Raw genomic sequence first — 18325 nt, 5'->3', positions numbered from 1 at the left:
GCTTTGTGCCAGGGTAACTGTCATGTCTGCCACACCACCACCAAAACGTGGGCCAGTGCTCCTGACGATGGCTGGTGGCACACGGGCACCACCGGGCTGCAGCTCCCTGCGCTGGTGGGGGGTTCCCCCCATGCTGGCAGCCCCCCAGCATGGCCGGGCCCGGCACAGGCGAGCCGGTCTCAGTGTGGGAGAAGCTGCGGGTCCCGCGTGGGCTGGGGTAACTCGCTGTCACCAGGGTGTCCCAGCCCTGAAGCTGCCGCGACAGCTGCCCCACATGCTGGACAAGGGTCCTGTGGCACCGAACGCACCCAGGACCCTGACCCCGGCCGGCGCAAGGGGGCCACTCCCGCGTGAAGGGGCGCTCGGCAGTCCCGCGCCCACCCGAGTCACCCGTGGGCTCGGAGCCACGTGGCTGAGCACCCCGGTCGGTCCCCCCGTGGGACCCCCGCCGCTCCCGGCCCCGGGGTTTGCAGCACTTGAGGCCGGGCCCTGCGCCCGGGGGGGCCGCGCTGCGGTGGGCTGGGGCGGGGGGGGTGTCTGGGGAGGGGTCCGGGGGTGCTGCCGGGCCCGCTCCGCCGGGGCCCGCGGGCGGAGCCGCCGCAAGGCCGGGGTGACGGGCGCCGGTGCGTCAGGCGGGCGGGGCCGGCGGGACGCGGCGCGGCGGCGGAGCGGGGCAGGTCGGTGCCGGGGAGGGGGGGCAGACGCGCCGCCGGGGGGCACCGGGGAGCCCCGAGGGCGGGGCGGGGGGAGCGGGGACGGGGACCGGGACCCCCCAACCCGCGCTCCGGCCGGCCCCGGGCCGGCCCCCCCGCCTGGAAGCGCCGCGGACACGCGTGGGAGCCGCCGGCCCGGGCTGCGCGGGGGGAGCCGGGAGCGGGGCGGGCGCGGGCGGCGCGGGTGGGCCCGGCCCCGCTGGGCTCGGCTCGGCTCGGCTCGGCTCGGCTCAGCCCAGGTGGGCCCGTCTCGGTTCGGTTGGGCTCGCCCGGCGCGGGTGGGCTCGGCTCGGCTGGGCTCAGCCTGGCTTGGTTTGGGTGGGCTCAGCTCTGCTCGGGTGTGCTCTGCCCGGCTTGGCCCAGCCCGGCCTGGCTCGGCCCTCATTGCTGCTCCCGTTGAGGCCGGGCCCTGGCACCTTCCCCCTCGGGGCTGCTGCAGCTCCCATATCCCCCATATCCCTCATATCCCCCATACCACCCACACCTCCTGTACCCCCTACATCCCCTGTACCCCCTGTACCACCCACACTGGGATACCTCGACACGGCAGCCGGGGCAGGGCAGGGGGCACAGGTGGGTGGGAGCACCCCAGGGGTGGCTCGGTGGGTGCTGGTGGTCCTGGCACAGCCCAGCCTGGCCGGTCGGCAGAGGCGCAGGGCCAGTGCGGGGGCTGCAGCCCTGGTGTTTCCCCCCCCCAGGGATGCGGGTGCCGTGACTCACAGTGGGTGCCCATGACAGACCTGGCTTCGCCCATGGGCGAGAGCCCCTTCGCCTTCCCAGGCGGCGAGGAGGGGCTGGGGGACGAGAAGGCGCTGGTGATCCACAGCCAGGCAGAGGAGGAGGCGGAGAAGGAGTTCAAGTGCATCCTCTGCGGGGAATGCTTCGGCCAGCAGCCCAGCCTTGCCCGACACCAGAAGCACCACGCTGGGGAACGCACCTTCATCTGTGCCGAGTGTGGCAAAGCCTTCAGCCTCAAGCACAACCTCATCATCCACCAGCGCATCCACACTGGGGAGCGTCCCTACCAGTGCGGCGTCTGCCAGAAGAGCTTCAGCCTCAAGCAGAACCTGCTCACCCACCAGCGCATCCACAGCGGTGAGAAGCCCTTCTCCTGTCAGCGCTGCGGGAAGCGCTTCCGTGAGCAGCGCTTCCTCCTCAACCATCAGCGCACCCACGCCGAGGACCGGCCTGGCACCACCACTGACACGGATGTCCAGCCCGGCGGCAGCCGCTCGCCAGAGCCTCATGAGGCAGCCGGCGGCCCCTTCGCCTGTGCCCGGTGTGGGAAGAGCTTCGGCTGCAGGAGCAGCCTGGCCATGCACCAGCGCAGCCATGGTGGGGAGCGGCCCTTCACCTGCCCCGACTGCGGCAAGACCTTCAGCCAAAAGGGCTCCCTGAGGATCCACCGGCGCACCCACACCAGTGAGGCCCCCTTCACCTGCGCCCAGTGTGGCCAGAGCTTTGCCCAGAAGGGCAACTTCACCGCGCACCAGTGCACCCATGGGGCCGGGGCTGCCCTCACATGAGCCCCCGCCCCACCTCGGCACCCCCTGCCCACACCGGCCCCCCTCCAACCACAGGTCCTGCGGTGCCCATGCCACCTTTGGGGCTGCCCCCCTCAGCCAGTTCCCACCACAGGGTGCTCCACTCGCACTCCCTCCTGCAATGGGGAATTCTGTCCTGCGGGAGCTGGGGGTCACTAGACGCTTCCCTGGGGTTACAGGACAGTGCTGTCGGCACGGTGCAGGGAGCCACCAGCATACCTGCTCGGGGCACATCACACGGCTCAGCCGCACACACAGCCGTGTCCAGCCTGACAGGATGCCAGGGAACGCCCAGGGCCGTGCTGCTCGCCTGCTTCCCACCCCTCGTCCTCCTGCTGGGTTTTTTCTCCTGATGGCTAGGAGGCCATTCCTACCAGCACCAGGAGCCTCAGGCTCTCCTGTCCCCTGTGCCAGGAGGAGCCTCATGCAGCCTGCGCAGTTCCCTGGGAGCCCTTCCTCCCCCTTGCCCAGCACCACAGTGGTGCAGCCTCGTGCTGCAGCCTAAACCCCTTGGATCAGGGTGAGAGACCGTGGAGGAGGAGGAGGAAGAGGAGGGAGGTTTCCCCAGGGCATCCGCACGCCGTCCCCCTGCCCTGGCTGGCATGGCTGCAGTCCACTGCGGTGAACCCACTCGCCAGCCAGCATGGCTGAAGTGCCTGGTGCTGGCGCAGGGTAACCTCTGCTGTGATTGCTCACCCAGGAAATGACAGCTGTGACTGCCAGAGCAGAGCCGGACCTCAGCAGCTGCCAGCCCCATGCCACATCCTGCAGGGATGGAGCTGCACCACCGGGCATGAAGAGGAGGAGGCAGTGGCTCGCCCCGGCTGCACGGAGAGCCCCCAGTGGCACAGAAATCACACGAAATAAAAATTAAATAAAACACAAAGCTCGAGGGTGGAGACTGCTTCCCCACTGGCAGCAGCTCCAGCATGGAGGAGGGACTGCATTGAGGTAGGGGGCTGCACCCTGCTGCGGCAAGGCAGAGACCCCCAGCCCAGGCAGCGCAGAGGTCCCAGCATGGTACCAGCGGTGAGGAGCTGAAGGATGACAGCGGCGGGTAGCACCTGGCCAAGAAGGTGTGGGGTGAGGGCAGCAGGGAGGACGCAGGGTGGGAAGTCTCCACTCTGACACCAAACCGCGGTGGCGAGCCAGAGCCTGGCTGGGAGAAATGAGATGCACCAGGGTAGGAAAACCTCTGCCATGCCGGGCACATGCGGCTGCGGGAGAGGACTGGCACATGGCACAGCTCTGGCTCCTGATGAGGCCAACGTCCTGGTCACTGCTGAATCCTGAGGGAGCTGGGCCAGGGCTCCCTCCTGCAGACCCTCCCTGCACCCTTGTGTGACGCCCTGGGCCAGCCGCAGGATCCAGGTCAAGTGTCCAGGGTAAGTGTCCCCATGGGGGGGGACATGTGGCACTTCACAACACCCCAGCCTTCACCTGGTGCCAGCAGCACTGCCTGTCCCGGGGCAGGATGCTCCATGCACGGAACAATGAACCAGAGCAGCAGAAATGCATTTTCCAAACCCAGGGACGTTGTTCCCCGAGCGTGTCACTCAGCACAGGGCCGTCCTGGTGGGCTGGCACCACGCTGCCCACGCGCTTCCCCCCAGCTCCCAGTACTCCCAGACAAGGAGCGAAGCCCTCACGGGTGCCTGCACAGGGACCCCCCGCACTGCCCTGTCCCCCCACCATCTCCTTTGCTGCTGTTGTGTGGAAATGCAGGTACTTCGATATGTATCATTAAACGAATTAAAGCCTGGAAAATCCCACGTCTCTATCTCACTGGGAACATGGGGGGCCCTGCTGGGTCAGCCCATCCCTGTGCTGGGCATGCAGAGCAGAGCTGGGAGAACTGTCCCGGCCTTCCCATCGGCACTCCGACCCCACCGGGGTGTCCTGGAGAACAAATGCAAACATGTATTTAGCAAAACCCCCAAGTCACGTTCCATGGTTGTGGTTCACAATGTGCAGTCAAGCCAGGAACCACATTCGAGTGATGGCTCTGGGTGCTGCACAGCGGCAGGGGCTGCTCTGCTGGGGCTGGGGGTGGGGGGCAAGGGCAGCCGCTGCTCAGGCTCACTGAGGCCACCCCTCATTGGGGATGGAGCCCCTTGGATGCTGGTGTGACCAGCTCTGCACCACCGCCTGCCAGTGAGCAACAGGCCGCATGGCCCCACTCATCAAGGCACCGGCTCCATGTGGCTCCTTGCCCTCTGGCATGGCCGGGGGGCGTTTCTCTCTCGTGAGTGGGCGTTTGAGCCTTGTGCCGGCTGTAGTGGTGTTTGCTCCTGTCTCCCACTCACTTTTCCGGGCTCTCCAGGTTGCCAAAGGCCCCACGTCACTGGTGGGATGGTGGTGGAGCGAGACACCAGCTCACCCTCTGCAGCGAGCCCCGTGCAGGCATCCGTCCCAGCCTCCCCTTGCCTGGCTCGGTGCCTACCACTGTCGCTGGACCCTGTACTGGGGACCGGCAGAGCGTGCCCACACCGCCACTATCCCCAGGGAGGGATGTCACTGGGATGAGCAGCAGCCAGAGCAGGGGAACACCCAGCATGAGCTTGGGGACACCTCCACGGGCTCAGGCCTGGCGTGCTGGCTGCTGTGGTGAGCTGGGGCTGTGCCATGAGCTCAGCCTTCACTGCTGGCCCCCAAGCACCCCACCCTGGGTGCTGCCAGCCCTGGGCACCCAGGAAATCCTTTTTGTGCTTGGTGCCGCTGGAGCACCACTCATCACCGGTATGTTGAGGGTGCTGTGCCAGAGCAGGTTCCTGGCACGGCTTATGCAGTGGGCAAAGGGCATTGGCTGCCAGTGTGGGGAGCATGGCTGAAGCTCTGCTGCCAGCATATGGGCTGTGGTGGGCAAGAGGAACGTCCTGGTGCCCCATGGCTGTCCCTGCCCCAGAAACTCAGGCAACACAGTCACCATCCCAGCACATCCCCAGCTCAGCACCTCCCACCCCTGCCCTGCCTCTCCTCACTGCCAGGCTCTGCCCCTGCCGCCCTCACTGGTTTTACGGCAGCGGTTCCCTTTTGCCTGACACCTGCCCTCGTGCAGCCGCCAACACAGAGCGCCCAAGCTGCCAATGAGGAAAACCATCGGCGGAACTGGGCCCCCCTGCAGCACCATCACCCGAGGCTGTGCATGCGTGGGGGGCAGTCCCATGTCCTGGGGTCCATGACATCCCTGGGATCTCTGATTCTCTGGGACTGTGTGGCCCTCGATCTCTGCAGTTGGTGGATCCTTGGGATCCCTGAGTCTCTGAGGTCCCTGTGTCCCCATGTCCCTTATTCCGATGTTCCCAACACCCAGTGTCCCGATGTCCCAGTGCCCCAGCCCTGCTGTTCTCCATGCTGACACCCGGTGTTGCAGCTCTGCTCCAGGGGCTCCGTGGCCAGAGTTGCCCCCCCACGCCAGCAGGCAGGTACTGGGGCCATCGGGGGCCGGGGTTGGCAGGTACCAGAGCCAAGCTGGAGCGTGAGCTCAGGCAGGTTCTGGGGGCCAGGGAGGGTGCCAGTGTGTCTTGCCACCTTCAAGCAGCCAGTCCCCGTGGCAGGTCCCAGTGGGCTGCAGAGGCAGGGGGGCCACGGAAAGGCAGGACGTGGGTCATGCCTACACAGATGGGAACAGGGGAACATCCCCAGTGGCAGAAATCACAAACATCTGAGAACCCAGAGAGGTTTTGGGGGAAACCCAGTGTCACAGGACAGGTCACCCACCCCACTAGGGGGACGTCATTGCCCCAGCTTGGCCACGCTGGTGGGCAAGGTCTCCCTTTCTCCTTCCCACCCCTTTCATTTCCAGTAACAGGCTGAACTCAGCTTCTTCCCCATTCCTGTGCAGTTTGGGGCTTTCACTGCACCTGGCCGGGGCACACACATCCTGCAGGGCCCCCGGAGCCGCAGGTGGCTGGAGGCCCCCGGAGGGCAGGGGGTGGGGACATGCAAGACCCCGGTAATGGAGTGCGGCATCCGGGGGCCCCAGAGATGCCTGAGGCTTAGCAAGTCTCCTTCATGGTGGGAAACGGGTCCCCTGGGGAGGTGTCAGCCCATGAGCCGGCTGCCACGTGGTGGCTGCCTGGCAGAGCCCTGCTGGAGCTGCCCCAGCCCCACAGCCGGACCGCTCACCCCCAAGGACATGCAAGATCCTCCTTCCCACGGGGGTCTTGGGCTGAAGCAGCTCTCATGGGGCAGCCCCCCCACAGGAGCACCACCACAGGCTGCTGTTTCACCCATCCTGCTTTCCACTGACCCAAACTGCTCCTGAAATGATGGGGACTCTGGAGCAGTATGTCCCCCATGCTCTCCCACCCCTGAGGGGACCAGGGCACAGCACCGAGCATCCCTCCCTGGGAGTGTCATGCCAGAGCAGCACACCCCCTGGGGTACAGCTCCGAGGACAGCGGGGCTGTGGTGGCCTCAGCCAGCCCAGGAGCTGCTGCCGGCTGTGCCATGCTGTGCCGGGCTGTGCCTGGGGCTGGTGCCTGCGACAACACTGGGAGCATCGTATGGGCACCAACGGCGGCATGCAGTGGTACCAGGAGTAGCCCAGGACTGCAGGGCACACCAGTCACAGAATCCTAGAACGGTTTGGGTTGGAAGGGACCTTAAAGACCCCCCCGTCCCACCCCTGCCACGCGCAGGGCCCCCTTCCCCCAGCCCCAGCGCTCCCAGCCCGGCTGCGCAGCAGAGGGGCTCCAGCCCTCTGGCCATCTCCGTGGCCTCCTCTGGCCCCGCTCCAACAGGTCCGTGCCCTCCTTATGCTGGGGGCCCCGGAGCTGGAGGCGGCGCTGCAGGGGGGTCTCAGCAGAGCGGGGCAGAGGGGCAGAGCCCCTGATACTCGGGGTGCCCTGACCTGGGTGCAGGATTTTGCGCTTGACCTGTTGAACCCCATGAAGTCACCTCTCCAGCCTGCCCAGGTCCCTCCAGACAGCATCCCTTCCCTCGGCCCTTCCAGCCCTGCCCACCCCACAGTTTTAGCTCCTGCTCAAGGCGCCAGACACACGGCCATAGGCTGGAGGTTTGTGGTCAGCACAAAGACGCAGCACAGTGTGGGCATGGGCTGGGCTACCAAAATCCCTGGGCTACAACGTGCCTAAAGTTGTCATCCTAATTTTCAAATAGCATTTATTATTACTGCCAGGACTAGAAACCCAGAGTTAAATCAGGATGTTCACAATAATCTTGCTGTCACACATACATACCTTCTGACTCTCTTGGTAGCCGAATGTGTCCCTTTGTAATAGAAAAGAACACTTTGTTTTGCAAAGTGTCCATCAATGTGTTATGATGCAAAGGAGAGTCCAAAGACTGTTTTCCTTACGGTGAGATGCTCTATCTGGTTTTTTTCTTTGAGAAAATCCTCTCTAAAGGGTGGCTGGGAAACACTTAGTCTCTGGGATGTCCTGTTTGCCTTGGAACTTCCTCTGCAGCAGTAGTCACTTAACAGCTGTTGGCATGGTCTGCTAATTGGTGTTTGCCCAGAGCAGCTGTGGGTGCCCCAGCCCTGGCAGTGCCCAAGGCCAGGCTGGACGGGGCTGGGAGCTACCGGGGCTGGGGGAAGGGGTCCCTGCGTGTGGCAGGGGTGGGACTGGGGGGTCTTTAAGGACCCTTCTAACCCAAACCGTTCTGGGATTCTGTGAAACCAGCCCAGGGTGTGAGCCCTCAACCAAAGGCCCTGTGAATAGGCTTTTCCCGTGGATGCAGCAAGCTCCAGGGTTTGCAGATAGCGAAGCTCAGGGCAGGCAAAGGGAAGCACAGATAACCTCAGCTTTTGCACAAAGGGCAGCTCCACCTCCTCGCTCCCTGTCCATGTTCCCTAAACAGCCCACAGGCCCGGGTGATCTGAGCGGGAGGCTGCCCTTGCCCTGCCCGTGGCCCAGGACAGCCCCCACAGTGCCATCCCCATAGAGTTCACAGGGCTGAAACACCTCTGCTCCCTGGGGAATGGGGTCTGATCGCCATCCAACTGAGCCTCCCACGGCTCAGCAGCACAGTGAAAAAAGTTACATGAGAAACCAGCTACAGCCCTCGTCACAACTGGGAAATGCCATTGTAAAGCCACCAGACAGAACAAACCATAATCAAAACAAAAAAACTGGGACAAGTACAGCATTTCTAAATCCTGCATGGTATGGTCAGCCCTGAAGTGGTCAGGCAGTTGGACTAGATGATCTGTGTAGGTCCCTTCCAATGGAATTCTTCTATTCCTTTCCTTTCTTTTCCTTTTCTTCCCTTCTCTTTCCCTTTCCTTTTTTCTTTTTCTATTCCTTTCTATTTCTATTCTACTCTAATTCTACTCTATTATTTTCTACCTCTGTTCTATTTTACTCTATTCTACTTCTATTATATTCTATTCTAATTTCCTTTCAGAAAAATAAGCAAAGGATTAAAAATGGCTTAAGTAATCAGAAAGTATGTGGAAGACTCATGACAAGTTTAGAGGAAAATAACTTTTAAAAAAACTTCATTGATGTTAAAATGAAGGAATTTCCTTCTAAAAACATTCAGGCAGGACAGAGAACTGCTTTTTCACTCTTTTGACCAAGATATTTTTAGGGTGCAGATAACCGTGAGAAGTTAATGTTCCTGTAATGACCCAGTGTGTGATACCAGTACAAACAAACTTGAAAACAAGCCATTTATTAAACTGCCATTATGGAAACACAATCAAAACTTCCATCTCTGTTGACTTTCAGTTCTCATTTGGAAAGAACTACTGGCCAAGTCAATATTCCTTATTCATGAAAATCACAACCCACACCCTAAAAGCAGGTATAACAATCTTGTTTCTTCCCCTTGGTGCTCCAGGAATAACAGTAGCATAATTTAAAACTATTTACCAAAGTCACCTGTGCACTTTGTGCCACACTTTGAATTTTGCAGCTTCTGACGGTTTGGGTTTTCTCCTCCAGATATGATGGCTGGAGTTTAACTGCTGCCTGTCAAGTGTAGCAGGGCATGTTAGAGAGAACGTGTGTGGGAAGAGATTTCTCTGAATTGCAAATCAGCTGCACTGAGCAAACTGCCTTGTATTGGCTTTCATCAAGGAGCCACTCCTGTACTCTTTAACAGCAGAATCTGCACAACGGTCACAGAAATGGGCAAGTATGGAAAAACATCACCTCCTTGCTATGGGTCATGTTTCAGTTGGGTTCTTCTCCCCACTGCTCCGTGCCCACAGCTAGCACATCAGCTCTGTCCTCTTCAGTCACACAAGAGCAGGGCTGCCCATTTTCTGGGCTCATCAGACTGAAGAGGCTTTTACTGGAACAAGTTTTGGCTTCAAAGTTCCCAGGCTGGGTGTCCATACACCAAAATATAAAGGCTATTCATGAAGTAGCTGCACCTCTGGTAGGGACATGGTTTAGCAGTGGGCTTGGCAGTGCCCAGTTAATGGTTGGACTTTATGATCTTAAAGGTCTTTCCCAACCTCAGTGAGTCTGTGCTTCTATGATTATGAGTGGTCCCTGCCAAACATGTTTTTTTTAAGGTGAAAGTGTTGCTAGGGCTCAGCAGGTGCCACTAGTGGGACAGGATGAGCCCCAGTACCTCCCTGGCCTTGCCAGGCTCCAGCTACATACGGGGGTTGTGCTTGGAAACCATGCCCACCTTCCTGAGTGCTGCTTGTCTAGGCCCCAGGCTCAGTTCAGTTCCCTGAGCCACCCCCCCGCCCAGGCTGGTGCCCCAGCCCCTTCCCGGCTCTGGACACGCTCCAGCCCCTCAGGGTCTGGCTGGTGCTGAGGGGCCCAAACTGAGCCCAGCATCCGAGGGGCGGCCCCCCCAGTGCCCAGCGCAGGGGGACGGGCACTGCCCCGGCCCTGCTGGCCACGCCGTGTCTGACACCAGCCAGGGTGCTGCTGGCCCCCTTGGCCACCTGGGCATGCGGGGGGCTCGTGCCCAGCTGCTGCCCCCCAGCCCCTTCCCCGCCGGGCAGTCCCCAGCCCCCTGCCCCCAGCTCCTGGGGCTGGTGTGACCCCCTGGCAGGGCCTGGCATGGGGCTGGGGTGACCCTCACACAGCTGGGCTTGGCCCCTCAGCCAGCCTGCCCGCCCAGACCCCCTGCAAGAGCCCCCTGGCAGGTTAGTGCTCCCCCCAGCTTGGTGCCACCTGCGGGCACTCACCAAGGAGAGGACCCCCAGCATCGGCTACCACCAGCCGGGGCCAACCTGCGAGCTGTCCATGAAGCCGCCCCCTGTGGCGGCCCCGACGGGCCAATGGCAGCCTCGCTGGCGGTCACGTGACAGGAGGGCGACGTTCAAAATGGCGGCGCCGACAGTAGCGCGGTCCATCTGCGGCCCCTCCTCCGCGAGTGCTTCCGCAGGCCATGTGCACGCTAGCCACGCCTCTGGTTGGCGCGGCCTACTTCCGGGAGGCGCGGGGCTCTGGCCGGACACGTGTGGGGCTGTGCCGGCGGGAGGAGGGACTCGCGCGGAAGTGGCGCGGCCGCTCGCATCGTGTGGCCTACTTCCGGCATAGAGCCTACGGGAGGAAGGCACGCTAGTAGCGCCGTGTAGAGACCCCGGGCAGTGCTCCCCCGGCTGCCATGGCGGGGCACACGCAGGTAGGAGCCGTGCCCTGGTGCAGGATGGCCTGCTGTGCCCTCCCCAGTGCCGCAGCCCTCAATGCCTGAAGCTCTGTACCCCCCTCCCGCCTCCCTGCAGCCTTGCGCAGTGGCTACCATCATGGCTGGCACTGCTGGCCCCCTGGCCTAGCCACAGCGTGGCCTCATGCCACCCCCTGAGCTAAACCCCCCCTAACCCCCCACCTGCGCCCCCAGCATGGCCTCACTAGCTGGCCCTGCCATGCCACATTTTCAGTCATATGGCCACACAAAGCCAGAGCCTGGCCTGTGGCATGTGGTGCGATGGCTGCAGCAGGTCCGTGTGGGTGGCTCCAGCTGCTGGTGCACCATGGGCTGCCAGGAAATAGAGCCAAGCTCTAGGCAGCATCTCGCTGAGGCGTCGTTCTCTGAAGATTGCAGAATCCCTGAATGGTTTGGGTTGGGACCTTGAAGACCCCCCAGTTCCACCCCTGCCACACACAGGGACCCCTTCCCCCAGCCCCAGTGGCTCCCAGCCCCGTCCAGCCTGGCCTTGGGCACTGCCAGGGCTGGGGCACCCACAGCTGGTCTGAGCAGCCTGTGCCGGTGCCTTGTTGCTCTCACAGGGAAGAGTTTCTCCCTCATATCTGATCTCAATCTATCCTCTTTCCGCCTTTGTCCTGGCCTACAGGCTCTACTAAAATCCCTAAGATCCTTATCCCCCACCCCCCTCTGGGGCATGCAGCTTCCTCAGAAAGTGCTGTTCATTGGTGCTTAAAACTGCATGATTTGGTTTTTCACCCAAGGGTGGAAGTAGCACCTGGAAAATAAAACATATAAGAACCCCCTCTCCCACACGGTGGTGGGCTTCCCTGTCCAAAGGTGGTGCAGTTCTGCAATTCCTCGTGCAATCCTTGTGTGGCAGGAGCCAGTGACCTTTGAGGACGTCGCTGTCTATCTGAGCCGAGCGGAGTGGGAGGCCATTGCAGTGAGACAGAGGGATCTGTACTGCAGCGTCATGCTGGACAACTACAAGCTCTTGACGTCCCTGGGTAACCCAAAGCTTTAACTACTGGGTTCAGGCTGCATCCAGGGAGGGCACAGCTGGGGCAGGGATTTTGTTACATTTGACTCCTTCTGAGGGGCTGATCAGAGCTATGGCTGCAGCGTGGGGGTAACTGCTTCCAGCACCTGTGCTCCTGGGGGAGTTTAGTGCTGGAAAAATGCAGGATTTGGGTCTTGTTGAGCTGATGGCTGCCTCTGAAAACAACGGCAGGTGAGCTGTCTCCCCTGAGGGCAGTCAGGGACCCACTGGGGGGTCCTGGCCACAGGCAGATGATGTGGGTTGGAAGGGACCTTAAAGACCATCTGGTCCCACCCCTGCCACACGCAGGGACCCCTTCCCCCAGCCCCGGTGGCTCCAAGCTCTGTCCAGCCTGGCCTTGGGCACTGCCAGGGCTGGGGCACCCACAGCTGCTCTGGGCAGCCTGTGCTGGCACCTCGCCGCCCTCACAGGGAAGGATTTCACACCTGTCAGAGGACAGTACAGTTCCCTGAACCAGTGAGGTCCCACTGCCACCACAACAGGACAGAGATCTCTGATTACCAGCATAAAGGGTCTGGGCCAGGCACCTGGGAGGACATCCCATGCCCAGAAGCTGCTCCTAGGCTGAGCAGCAAATAACCCCTCGCAGGAAAATCCTGTCAGTAGAGTTGGGAGTTGGTTCCCGTATTCCCATCAGGGCTCTGCCCTTGCAAATTAATCTCCAGCCACAGCTCCAGTATCTCTTTTTTTTTTTTTTTTTTTTTTCTTCCCCCCCCCCCCCCCCCCCCCCCCCCATGTTCTGGTGTTGCTTCTTCTTGGCCTCTTCTGGTCACGGTGCAGTGCAGCTTGGGGTCACAGAGAAGACCTTTATTTTTTCATGTTAACAGTTTATTGCTGCCATTTGTGTTAGAATGACATGCTCTGTTCTGCCCCCCAGGTTATCCAGGCCCAAAACCTGACATTTTGTACCGGATAGAGCATGGGGAAGAGCCGTGGCTCTGCATGCCGCACAGCCCAGTGATGTGGGACGGACCTGACTGCCCCTCTCCAGGTGAGCAGGAACAATCCAACCCCTTGGCTCACCAGGGCGTGGTGGCATGTTCCAAAGGCCACTCCAAGCTTCTCTTTTTCTGTAGCAGTGCCCAGCATGTCTCCAGGGTTCCCGCTTGCTCTCCTGTCCAAATCCTTTCCCTCCCCATGGTCTCTTGTGAGGTATCTCTCTCCTTTCCCTCTGGCCCTGCAGCCCTCCCCACACAGTAGCAACATCCAAGGGAAACGGAGGTTGCCTCTCTCCCTGTGCAAACGCTGCAACTCTGCAGAGGTGGAGGCTTTCTGGCTGCTGATGGTGGACAGGGCTTCTTCATCATCTTCCTCCAGCCCCATGGCAGGGCTTCCCATGCTGGGAAGGTGATGTCCGTCTGGTTTCCCTACAGGGTATGGCAGGGATGTGAGCTGGCTGGAAGAGCCTCCCTTGGGCTGGTGGCCCTGTGCTGGTGAGCGTTGCATGCAGGAGGAGAAGACACAGACACCCTTCCAAGGTGAGTCCCGGTCCCCCTTCTTGCTCACCACCGGACTCTGGAGCAAAGAGCCTGAGGTGGGCTCCAGCCCCGTCCCTGTCCTCAGCTGCTTGCGCTGTACCCGGTCAGTGCTGCCAGGAGTTCTCCTGTCCTGTGCATGCAGCATGCTCAGGCAGAGCTCAACTCCCCTGTCCAGCCAGGTGGAGGACAGGGACGTGTGTCATGGGTGGCCCCTGAACCAGGGAGAGTGGATTTTTCTTACTTTCAGTGTCTCCCCCATTCAGTACGGCCCCTCTCTCCCTGTCCTGCCACAATGCCCCCACCAGGAAGAAGGCAAACTCTTCCCAACCCAGTCTCAGCAGGAGGATGGTGCATGCAGTGGTGTCTCCAGTCTTCCAGACTGCTGAACAAGTTCAGGTGTCTTGCAGGTCAGAGTGAGTCGCTGTCGGAGGCGGCTGGCAGAGGAGCGGGGCCAGTGGAAAGCGGAAAGAAGGCACAGACAGCCTTGTGTCCTGGGGAGAGAGGAGAAGATGAAAAAGAGGTCACGGCAAGCACAACCCAGAGCAGAGGATTCCCCCTTCAGCCAGTGACAGAACAGCAGAACAAGAAGGCACATCCTTGGGAGCACCTGGATGGTGAGCCTAGGGAGAGGTTTCAGAGGAGTGGCCCAAAAAGTCAGCGCGCCCTGGGAAAAGTGACATTTCTGCAGGGAAACAGGAAACTGTCTGTCAAGGAACTGAATGAGATTATTTTGAAAGACCACTGTTACTGTGTGAGGGAGACATGGCTCTTGCATTGCGCCTCACAGCTGTGTCCTGTGAGAGAGCACAACTACTGCAGAAGCCACGAGGTTGGTGTCTCGGTGTTTAAGGGCCACCAGAACCATCACGTACAAGGGATTGCTTATCAGGGTAGAGTTAAAAAAATTGATCGTCTTACTGGTAAGGCTCGGGTCATGCTGCACAGGCTGGAAAAGCGAAGAACCCAAACAGAGCGAATCATCAGGAAAGCCAACAGAATTCTGTGGCATTACAAGTCTTTTGACAGCAAGAGGCTGAAGTTGCCTCAAGGCTCCTCTAGCCCCGCCTGTCCACCTGAGCCTGCTGCCCCTCCTGCTAAGGCAGAAGACAACCCTGCAAAGGGAACATGTGAGGCATTTTGTTCTCCTGCAAATCAGAAAGCTGTGTCCCCCAAGCATCAGAGTGAAGGTAGCTCCCTAGGGCTGTCGCCAGAAGCACTCGGTGCCCTTGCGGTGTCTTTTGAACCCCCACCCTCAAATGCAGCTGCAGAGGTGAAGAGCAAAGTGACACAGCCCAAGGTGCCTGTACATCATGAGGTGCAGAGCACACTGCAGGTCCAGAGCCCCTGCACTAAGCAAAACATTGAAGAATGTGAAGTAGTGAATTCAAATTATGTATCACTGCGTGATGCACACAAACTATTGATGCAGACTGTTGACCGCTTATTGGACTCTGTACACCAGAACTTTGAGCTTCATGGCTGCTCTCAGTGTAAGGATCGGTGGCCCATCATCATTCAGATCGACAGCTGATGGGTGGCACTGCGGGGACCTGTCGAGCTGACAGTCGGGACTGTCTTCCCTGCAGCAAAACCCACTGAAGCGATCTGAGAGAAGAAACGCTCTGAAAGGGATGTAGGGGCAGATCAGTGGGTATAAAACTTGGGGTGCAGTGCCTGCTGGGGAGCCATCATGCTGGGAGGCTCAGGGGGAAAGGCCAAGGGGAAGGGAAGGATTGGTGTGGATAAAATGAGGAAGCATGGAAAAATGGTGCAGAGGGGGAAGGATGGACAGCCATGTGTGAACAGGCACCTGGTCAGACTGTTTCTGGCTGGGCTGCGCTTGATTGCAGCGGTTCTTCCTGTCTGCTTATTAAACTATTCTAAATTATTGTCAGTGTTGTCACAGCCCCTGGCGGGTCCATCTGTGTGCTAACTGTGCTCACAATGGAGCAGCTGCTTGCTGGGCCCTGGCGGGGAGGAATCCCCGGGGTGTTCGCGCCCTCTGTGTTTTCTCGGGATTGACTGATGCAGCGTGAGGGGAGTGGAGCTCGTGGGGTGGCGTGTTTTGTCCACGCCTTTGTGGCCACGGCTCTCAAAGCAGGGGTTGCACTCGCGGCAGGATGAGGAATGGCCCCGGTGCCCCCTGCGGGCCAGACTCGGCCCCCGCCGCGGCAGGCCTGTCCCGGTGGGGGTCACAGGGCCGCCGCCATGGCCGGGCCCCGCAGGGGCGCCACAAAATGGCGCCGCCGGTGAGAGCGGCCAATCGCGCAGGCGGGTGGTGACACGTGGGGCGGTGTGGCGCAGGGGGTTCTGGGGCAGCCGTACGACTTCCGGGTCACGGGAGGGAAGGCCCCCTTCGGGCGGGACTCACCACCTGAAGTACGTGATCCGGATGTTTGCACACGTCCCTTCTGCCGCCGTTGCCGTGGTAACGCGGGAGCCACTTGCTGCTTCCGCTAGAAGCGGGGGGCGGGGCCCCATGCGGCTGCTGGGGCCGGGGCCAGGGCCGCTGCTCCGTTTCGGGCCTGGGAGCGCTCAGCCCTGCCGGACCGCTGGTACCGGCTGCGGGCCCCACCCGGGCAGAGGCAGGCCGCGGGCAGGCGCAGGGCCCGACGGCGGGTGTTACCCAGCACCGTAACCGGGGACACCCCCCCTCAGAGGCTCACCAGGCCACCCAGCTGTGGTGCTCAGCGGTGCTGGGCGCCTCCTCCCGTGGCAGGCCCCGGGCCAGGTGGGCACTCGCTGTTTGCAGGGGGGATTTGCAAATCGGCAGTGTGTTGCGTGCCCGTTCCTGTTCACGGATGGGGTTGCTCACAGGTGTCCTGCTTCCAGTGCGTACCCTCGGGCAGCACCACGGATGCTTCTCATGGACCCCACATGCTCCCCGGTGGGGCTCACCCGCTTTGGGGGCGGCGGTTTGAGCCAGTGGTTGCGATCTCCCACTGCCACAATTATCTTTGTCCTATTTGTGGCTAGTTTTTGTTGACATCAGTGGATTGCAACACCTTATCAGCCTGTCTCCTCCCGTGGCCAAAGCTCCTGCTTTCCTCCCTCAGGAGCATCTTTCTGCGTAGCTCAGATAATGGTGTTCCTGACACTGTCTTTGTTCCCTGCCCTTCCCAAGGCTGCCTCCCTTGAGCAGAAGTCCCATCGTTCTTCACTTTTAACAGCTTTAAAGAGTCACCTCGGCCTAAACCTTGGGCACAGATTTGTTTAACATACAGTTAAACACTACACTGGAGAATCAGAGTTTGGTGACTGGGGAGTTCAGATGACCCAGGGAGTGGTGCCTTGCTGGGAGTGGGTTGTGTGGGGCCGTGGCTGCAGCCGGTGCCCAGATTGCCCGTGGTCTCTCAGCCAGAGCCAAGAGTCAGTCCCAGGGTGATGGGCAGATCCAGTTCCCCAGCATGGGATGTGGTGGGGGCTTCCTTCATGTTGGAATCCATCGGGGCCACGCTGCCTCAGCCCAAAGGGGCTGATGAGCATGTTGGGAACGGTGAATGGCTGTGGTGTTGGGGTGACTGCTCTCAGCGCCCTGGGGGAGCCCTGTGCTGGGGAAACGTGGGGACTGGGTCTCTGTGAGCTGGTGGCCGCCACTGCCACTGACAGTGTGATGCAGAGCAGCTTCCTGCCCTGAGGCCAGGCAGGGACCTGGTGCGGGTCCTGGCCCCATCTCACCTGGGTGCTCAGGCAGTGATGCTGCTCTGTGGTGCAAGAGGCACTTGTGTCCAGGGGCTTGGGGGGTTTTCTCCCTCCACCTTCATTAAAAATGGAAGAAGTAAATGTGTAACAGTGCAGCGAAAGTGATTAGTGTGGAAAAGGGGAAACTAGCAGAAGCACGGGTGTAAATCCTGCTGTTCTTTGCGCACGTAACAGGAAGATGGGTGCAAACAGAAACACACAAAGGTGTCAACCTGACCTGTTTGCACTTCACCAACCCATTTCATACTCTTTACCTCCTCTTCCCTCTTGTTTTCCTGTCCTTCTTTCCCTTGGGCCATGGGGTGTGTGGGTGTGTCTCAACGTGCCGTCTAACCACTTTAAACTGGCATCTTGTCTTCTCCTTTTGCTGCCAAGCTCAAATTGCACCAGACTCCCAGAATTATGAGCTTGACTGAAAAGATACTAGTTCAAAAACTAAAAGCTTTTTTTGTTTCGTTTCTATGCCATTTGGTTTTGAACCATTGTGGTGCACTTCACTCACGTTTTTAGACATTCTACCATGGTTGTAAAGAGTAATTTTTTTAGTAAGGCTTCTGCACAGAGCAGGGAGTTGGACTTGATCCTTACAAGTCCACTCTGAGATCTTTTATGATTCCATGATCCCCTGCTTCTGCACCTTCCCCTAAACATCCCCTGATAAATTCCATGCGGTCTCCAAATGCCCTGTGCCCTGGTAGCCAGTAACCCCTGCCGGTACCATCTCAGCTGGGTGCCCCTGGCGGCAGCCATGTTCCCTTAGAGCGACTGGGTTCCTCCACCTGTCTTTGTTCCTCTGCCCCATTGTGATTGTGGAGATTAGCCTTTAACCACTCAACCTACCTGATGATATTTCTGGAATTCAGGAAATCTGGGTGATTAGGAGTACAATCGCCCAGCTGCAGCCGTAGACCTCTGTGTGACCCAAACCTCAAAGTAATAAATTCAAGTGAGTTCAGGAGAGATGTGCCCAGGGTCCCAGCCCTCCCCGGGGCTGCAGCGTGTGGATGAAGCACCCTTGGCACCAAGAAGGGCTTGATCGATAGGGTAGGCACAAGTGATGTAGGACAACATCCCAGATCAAGACATGCTGTCCTTGAGTTTAGGGAGTGGAGAGGTGATTGACAGGTGTCAGCACTCTGTGTATTTATCTGAATAAACAATGATACCCAAGGACTTTGCTGGCAGAAAATACAGCGCGGCAGGAGCAGGGCAGGGCCTGGAAGCTGGAGCAGGATGTGAAGC

The 18325-nt window shown here is 60.1% G+C and overlaps 2 protein-coding genes across 4 annotated transcripts; both read left to right on the top strand.

Annotated features, from left to right (window-relative positions):
* Positions 1 to 567: 567 nt before the first annotated feature.
* On the top strand, positions 568 to 4029 carry LOC130147205 (oocyte zinc finger protein XlCOF26). Its single transcript, XM_056334032.1, has 3 exons — positions 568 to 677; positions 1412 to 2135; positions 2958 to 4029. Exons 2-3 carry the CDS (start codon positions 1445 to 1447, stop codon positions 3122 to 3124), a joined length of 858 nt encoding a protein of 285 aa, XP_056190007.1. The 5' UTR covers positions 568 to 677; positions 1412 to 1444; the 3' UTR covers positions 3125 to 4029.
* A 6543-nt stretch (positions 4030 to 10572) lies between these two features.
* LOC130147198 (uncharacterized) lies at positions 10573 to 15270 on the top strand. 3 transcript variants are annotated; one of them, XM_056334023.1, is made up of 5 exons: positions 10573 to 10819; positions 11724 to 11850; positions 12781 to 12894; positions 13277 to 13381; positions 13645 to 15270. In XM_056334023.1, the coding sequence occupies exons 1-5, from the start codon at positions 10802 to 10804 to the stop codon at positions 14910 to 14912; spliced, it is 1632 nt and encodes a 543-aa protein (XP_056189998.1). In that variant the 5' UTR covers positions 10573 to 10801; the 3' UTR covers positions 14913 to 15270. The 3 variants fall into 3 exon arrangements, with proteins under 3 accessions (XP_056189998.1, XP_056189999.1, XP_056190000.1); XM_056334024.1 differs by having other exon boundaries at positions 10574 to 10819; positions 11681 to 11850; XM_056334025.1 differs by having other exon boundaries at positions 10579 to 10819; positions 13789 to 15270.
* The last annotated feature ends 3055 nt before the right edge of the window (positions 15271 to 18325 follow it).

This window comes from Falco biarmicus, chromosome 4 (genome assembly GCF_023638135.1).
Source record: "Falco biarmicus isolate bFalBia1 chromosome 4, bFalBia1.pri, whole genome shotgun sequence".
In the NCBI taxonomy this organism is placed as follows: Eukaryota; Metazoa; Chordata; class Aves; order Falconiformes; family Falconidae; genus Falco; species Falco biarmicus.
This window is presented reverse-complemented; position numbering and strand designations above follow the sequence as displayed.